Consider the following 6946-nt stretch of genomic DNA (forward strand, 5'->3'; position numbering starts at 1 on the left):
ATTGATAGATATATAGAACAAGTTCATAGATATATTTAATTATTATTTTACATTAATCTGAAGAATCGAGAAACTAAATTATGGTTTTGAAATTCAAGAAGAATATATTGTTTAGTAAAGAGATTATTGGAGAGGAACAAATGGTTAATTTCAGTGGGTTTAAAAACATTTTTTTAGTAGTGTTACCAATATTTTTTTTTTTTTCTCATAACATTTAGAATTGTGATTTTAGAATTATCGAACCCTCCTTCTTTTTCTCTAAGTCTTCTCTCTCCTAGAGCCTTCCCCTGTGAGCATGATTTTTATCGGGAGGGGGTGGCCATACGCCTCCCCCTCCCGGTGATGATTTTCCTCTGGCTCCCTATGAGCCAAGTGTTTTTTAATTCCCCTCGCTTGTACCAGTGAGATTAGTTTTTTCTCTCAACCACTAGGGTTGTGGAGCTTTTGTTCCCCCGACTAGATCCGGTGGTAGCTGTATTTCTCCTAACTTTTAAAGCTATGAAATTTGTTTTATTTTGCTTTGTTTTTTCTTCTAGTCGTTATCTAACAGGAGGGTTCATCTTGAGACGTCTGGTGGGGAGCTTGTTATCGTTCATGTCGCCGGTGGAGCGTTTGGCCGGTCTTCATTTTCCTTTATTTTTTGATGCCAAATCTTCGCTTTTCCATCGGCTTCTGAGAGGCGCGCACCACTCAGATGGGTCCACCGTGATTTTCTGGTCCTACAGTCATTTGCAGCGGTCGTGTAGGTTATCGATGACCGGTGCGTGGCTGTCACACGCCTGGAAAATTTTATTCTTGAACTGCGCGTGACGGTCACGCTCCGTCTTTTTTCTCCATGCAAAGGTGGTGCTAGGAGATAGGGAAGCCGATCTGGTGTTTGGGAAGCTCTGGGGGTGGCGCGTGCCGTACACAGGCCGGCCTCTGGCGATGACAGTGACCCTACTGCTGGCTTGGGTTGATTTTCTGTTAGATGTGTGTTTGTGTATTCCTCTGTTTCTATGTATAGTTTGCCTATGTATGGCTCAAATTTTATTGAATTTTTTTTATTATAAATGGGCTTAAATGTAATTCTAGTGAGATTTGTGATTCTGTCAAGGCAGTCGTTTTTTAAGTCAGATCCTTCTGGCTTAGAGTATGGGGGTCTGTCCCTCTATTCTCATCTTGTATGCCTTCGGGCTTCCAGAATCAATAATGGCACATGCTATTAATTAAAGAAAAAAAAAAAGAATTATGATTTTGGAAATTAAAGCTGATCAAATGGTTTCAGCCGGATTTAAAAACATTAGATATAATCAGAGAACTAAATCAATTTACATTCCGAGTCATTAATTCATTAGCCCGGCCAAAGGGACAATTTGATGAAGTGTCATAATTAAGGGGACAAATTGGTGCAATTGATTTTCAAAGATTGCAAGTAAATTAAATTAGGGTTCTAATTTTTAAGTTAAAAACTTTATCCAATAATGTGACAGACCATGGCCTTACTTGCCTTAAATTAACAATTTAAGGCAAGTGATTCCACTACAAGCTATATATTTTCAAGCAATATTCCAAATTAGTACATAAAACTGAAAGACAACGTGTTATCATATAGGAAGGCGGCAAAATTTTGGGTTGAATAAAGAGAGTTAAAGAAGTTGTAGAAATGATTACTGCGCCCTTGACATGGAAGTGACTAATGGTGCTTCCCTTTAACTTTTCAAAAGCCGCTTCGATCAAGACACAAAAATCAGGTTTAGCTCGCTATCATTAGTAACAGTTACTTTGGTCAATGAAACTCAATTTTTTACCCCATTTTTTTTTTTTTTTATCTTTCTTACCTCTGTGAGAGAGAGAGAGAGAGAGGGGTCACGTGAGGAAGATGCGAGCTCACGTGTAAGTGAGGTATGGCTTGCATTTATTCATGCAAATTACAGTGTGATGAATAATGACTGTTTGTATTCTTATGAGGAGGATGTTTTTCTGTTTCTGTCTGAATTCTGTGTGTGGGGCTCAAAGTTTCAAGCAAATGTGATTGGGTCAGCCCCAACTCTCTCTCTCTCTCTCTCTCTAGTTTCCTGTAGAGAGCTTTATATACAAGACTTGCCTCAACCTTACCTGCACAAGGTGGGGGGTCAATGAAACAACAAAGTAAGAAAGCTCATGGGAGAAAAAAGAGAAAAAAGTTTAAAAGCCTTAAAGCTTAAAGAAAGCTGATTGCAGAAAGCAAGAGCTTTCCTTCTTCTCTCTCTCTCTCTCTCTCTCTCTCTCTCTCTCTCTCTACCATATTCTTTCTTCTAGGAGTAAAGCTGAAACCCACTATTCCAACCTCACCAGCTGTACAGGTAGGGATTGAATTTGTAACCATCCCCACCATATAGTCACCAAAAAGCAACAAAATCCATCCATGTTAGACAACACTGCTTCTTCTGCTGCTCCATCTTCCTCCTCTGATGCATTTGCTTCCCTAGAAAATGGGGTCACTAACAAAAGAAAAAGAAGACCAGCAGGCACACCAGGTAAGATAACCACATATATCTCTCTTTCTTTCTTTCTTTTTTTTTTTTCTTTTTTTTTTTTCTTTTTTTTGTGTTCATTACAATTTTCTTAATTGTTTTCATATATATATATATATATGTAGATCCAGAAGCTGAGGTCGTGTCTCTCTCTCCCAAGACCTTGTTGGAATCCGACCGCTATGTGTGTGAGATCTGCAACCAAGGGTTCCAAAGAGACCAAAATTTGCAGATGCATAGGCGAAGGCACAAAGTACCGTGGAAATTGCTTAAGAGGGAGACGCAGGAGGTGAGGAAGAGGGTTTTTGTATGCCCAGAACCTAGTTGTTTGCACCACGACCCATGCCACGCTCTTGGCGACCTTGTCGGGATCAAGAAGCATTTCAGAAGGAAGCATAGCAATCACAAGCAGTGGGTGTGTGAGAAATGCTCCAAAGGATACGCTGTTCAATCTGATTACAAAGCCCACCTCAAAACCTGCGGTACCAGAGGCCATTCTTGTGACTGCGGCCGTGTCTTTTCCAGGTTTTTCTCTCTCCCAGCCAATTTTCCAAAAACTATCTTTAATTGGTTCATCAGATTCTTCTTTATTACCAATCACTTTTATTGAAAAAATTTCAAGTGATAGCTAAAGTGGGGGCGTTTAAATTTTAAAATTTAATGCTTAATTGATTTGTTATATATATGTTACTCTCCTCTCAAGCCCTAAAATCCTCATAATTAAGAAGGATCGATGTACGTTGGCAAACAACATGAATCCTAGATTACTGGTTTTTTCTTCTTCTTTTTGGCCGTTGCTCATATGGTTCTTCTTACACATATATATCGAGTTTGTTTTTTAAGATCGATGTGGGAGAATAATTATCTGTAGTACACGACCTCATGCCTGCCTTTGTATGAGATCTAGGCCAGCCAATGGAAGTAAGCTTATCACTGTTCTCGATGACAGTTTTCAAAGCCTAAACAAAACCCAATTAACCCATTATACCCCATTTGAGATTTCTTTTGCTTATATTTATTAAATATTCCAAACCTAGTCTTACTAATCCATACTAGAGATCCTAATCATTTTTATATGCTTTGCTTCTTGGTAACCCTACATGAATGAACAAGTTTTCATTGCTTCCATGGCAATAAAAAGACAATTGTTATATAATAATCTAATCACTTGGAATTATTCAATTTCTTTGTCCTTACAGAGTAGAGAGCTTCATTGAGCACCAAGACGCTTGCACGATCCGGCAGACTCGGCCTGAAATAGTACATGCACTGCAGCCTGCCTGCTCGTCACAGACGGCATCGAGCACTAGCCCATCAAGTGACACAAATAATTTCAGCATAGCCCCAATATTATTGCCTGGGTTGCCAGTACCAAAGCCGGCCGAGCCTGTTTTCTTAAGCTCGGAGCAAAACAATAACAATAATATCCCCTCCACTTCTGAACAGCAACACAATTTGGAACTTCAACTCCTGCCTTCGTCGAACGCCCTCTCGTTTCGTAATTCCGACGAGATTTTCGCGACCCATTTGAAACTTTCGATAGGTTCGAGCGAAGGCGGGGAGATCAGGAATATTGAAGCAAATAACAAGGCTAATTTGAATACAAGTAGTAGGAGGTCTGATAGTGATCAAAATAATGTGAGTGAAGTGGCAAGGTTGAAAGAATTTGCAAAGGAGGAGCTAAAGCTGGCGATGAGTGAAAAGGCCTACGCTGAGGAGGCTAGGCGAGAAGCGAAACGTCAGATTGAGATGGCTGAAGTTGAGTTTGCAAATGCCAAGAGGATAAGGCAACAAGCGCAGGCTGAAGTGGAGAAGTCTCAAGTTCTAAAAGAGCAAGCCACCAAGAAGATCAGCTCCACCATGCTGCAAATCACTTGCCACGCCTGCAAGCAGCAATTCCATGCATCCACCGCTGTACCGCCGTCCGATGAGACCTCGCTCGCTGTAAGTTACATGTCCTCAGCCACAACCGAAGGGGAAGGAGAGTGAATACTAAATGACCAGATAGACCAAGCAACCAACGTTAACAAGCAATCATGATGTCCATCTCTTTTTTAATTAACTCAATATTTTCGATCGATCTTCATCTACTTATAATCTTTTATTCTTCATGTCTAAAGTTCTTTTTTCTCTTTTACTTGCTTTAGTATTTTTGAGTCTGACCGTCTACTCGATCTTGTACGTTGTGGTGTTGATTTAAATCATGAGTGCTGTAACCGAGTGTTTTTTTTTTTTTTCTATTTATTTAATTAATACATGGCCGGATCTTCATTTTTATGGGTTTTACCTTTACATAAAGTGTGCAAATGCAATGAAGGTATATCTCCCACTGGTTTGAAAAAGCACTTTCTAATATTTAAGTTAGGTGGATGGAATTGGTACAAGACAGAAGAAAAATGTGTGATTCTTTCATGTGCAACCTGGGCATCTCTCGTAATATATATGTCGGAAGCGTCCCTTTTCATTTTGGTTCCTAATTCAAAGGAGGGAGAGATGGATGGACGATATGATATTAATTGTATTTGTCACCTCCGCAAGTTAGACTTGTTGGGACCATATATTTGTGCTACAGAAATAGGAAAGAACCACTCAATAGATGCTGACATATATAATCAACACGAATTCAAAAGGAGAGAGGGAAAGATGGGGAGTCGTTTTCAATGCATATGTGTCCCTTTTAAATGCATATAAAAACAGCATGTTTTTCAGTGCCACAGTTGAAATGGTTATGGACAGGCACTCGTCCCTCTCAACATAAACAACACAAACACCCCCATTGAGTCACTCACTAACTCTATCGATCAGAATCTGGGGAGGGTGCAGTGCCAGCAGCCAGAGGACACCCTACCTTTTTCATTAAATTAGACGGCAAATTTCACGGACTCCAGTTGAAGGAAGACCCTTGTGGGTTGCTGCTGATTTTCTTTCACAATTCTAGCCAAAGCAAAAGGTGAACCAAAAGGGTCCCATTTCTATTTGCTTTTTTTTTTTCCTCTCTTTGGGACCACGTGCATCTCTTTCCCCACCTTTTAATGCTGCCTTTTCTTTTTTCTTTTTTTTTCTTTTCTTTTTTTGTCTTGTACATACCTTTCCAAGTATCCATTGCATCCATTGCCTGCTTCTCTTTTAATTTTTCTTTTGTTTTATATATATATAATATATATACACACATCATTTACACTGAAACTTTTAAATTTTCTAAACTAATAAGATAACCAATGTCTGAGACTTAATTGGAGTTGGCTATCCTTTCATTAAGAATTTTAATACATTCTTTTTCCTACACCCTTTACATTGGCAGTGAAACAAAAAAAAAAAAGTTGGAACCTTCTTTTTGTTATGGGTTTCGCTTACTCCTAGTACAAAAAAAAACTTGAGAAAATCTGAAAAGCAAAACTACAAAAAAAAAAAAAAAAAATCCAATTAATTAACAGTAAAAGTTTCACCACCTTAATTTGTAACATACACTTCTTCTCCTTCTTTTCTTTTTTTTTTTTTTTTTTTTTTTTTTTTTTTTAGGCGCCCTGCAAAAGTTTTGTAACCGAGACCTATGCAAAGATTTGTGTGTACTATGATGGTAACAACACAAGTGGAACATATGTATTGGTACAATAGGGACGAATCTAAACACAAGTTTGGTGTAATACCCGGAAAATATCGTGCCTAGGTTAATAATGCACAAGTAATAATATTTACATGTGTGTGAACATATCTATAAGATTTACTATTGTTAGTTATAGAGTAAATAGAGGTGTGTGTATATATATAAATATATAAATTGGATAAGCAAAGATATTACTAACCAAAGTCGATTGAGCGACTTTGGAAGCGAAGTTGATCGATCAAATATTAAATCGATCGAGCAACTTAATAATAGCGGGGTAAATAGAATCAATCGAGTAACTTTATAGTTGATCGAGCGATTATGGATCGAAGTCGATCAAGCGACTCAATAGTCAATCGAGGGACTTAATTATCTAGTGCAATACGGTTTACGTGTAAGCTTCAAGAGTCGATTTTCTACCTTTGATTCTCGAACCCATTTCGTGTTATTGGTTTTAGGAGATTAAAAACTTATCAAGTTAGTCTAGTTAGCTGGCTTAGTTCAAAACCAATGAGATATGATATAATTATTATTCAAAGATATGATATTCAAATCTTTGAAGATATGGGAGATTTGGTTACTGTTTTCTCTAGTTGAGGTGTCTTATATCCTGCCATTGAAGCACCCAGTTGCTGACTTGATCTCAACCATCTAGGATTATTATATATAGCATGCATGAACTACCAAAATCTCCATCAAAGAACAAAATTTCAGCAAACTCTCTCTCACATAAAGCCCACTGTTTCTCTTTTCTTTTCACTGCAGAAGCATAGATAGGAGTTCTCCTTAATTTCTCCACGTTTCTAGCAGCTAATAAACCTAGAATCAAAGTCCTAACCACCCTCCT

General features: G+C 38.2%; 1 protein-coding gene across 1 annotated transcript; it reads left to right on the forward strand.

Annotated features, from left to right (window-relative positions):
* The first annotated feature begins 2093 nt into the window (after positions 1 to 2093).
* LOC133877923 (zinc finger protein SHOOT GRAVITROPISM 5) lies at positions 2094 to 4770 on the forward strand. Its single transcript, XM_062316380.1, has 3 exons — positions 2094 to 2498; positions 2621 to 3020; positions 3695 to 4770. Exons 1-3 carry the CDS (start codon positions 2387 to 2389, stop codon positions 4482 to 4484), a joined length of 1302 nt encoding a protein of 433 aa, XP_062172364.1. The 5' UTR covers positions 2094 to 2386; the 3' UTR covers positions 4485 to 4770.
* Positions 4771 to 6946: the final 2176 nt, after the last annotated feature.

This window comes from Alnus glutinosa, chromosome 1 (assembly GCF_958979055.1).
Source record: "Alnus glutinosa chromosome 1, dhAlnGlut1.1, whole genome shotgun sequence".
NCBI lineage: Eukaryota > Viridiplantae > Streptophyta > Magnoliopsida > Fagales > Betulaceae > Alnus > Alnus glutinosa.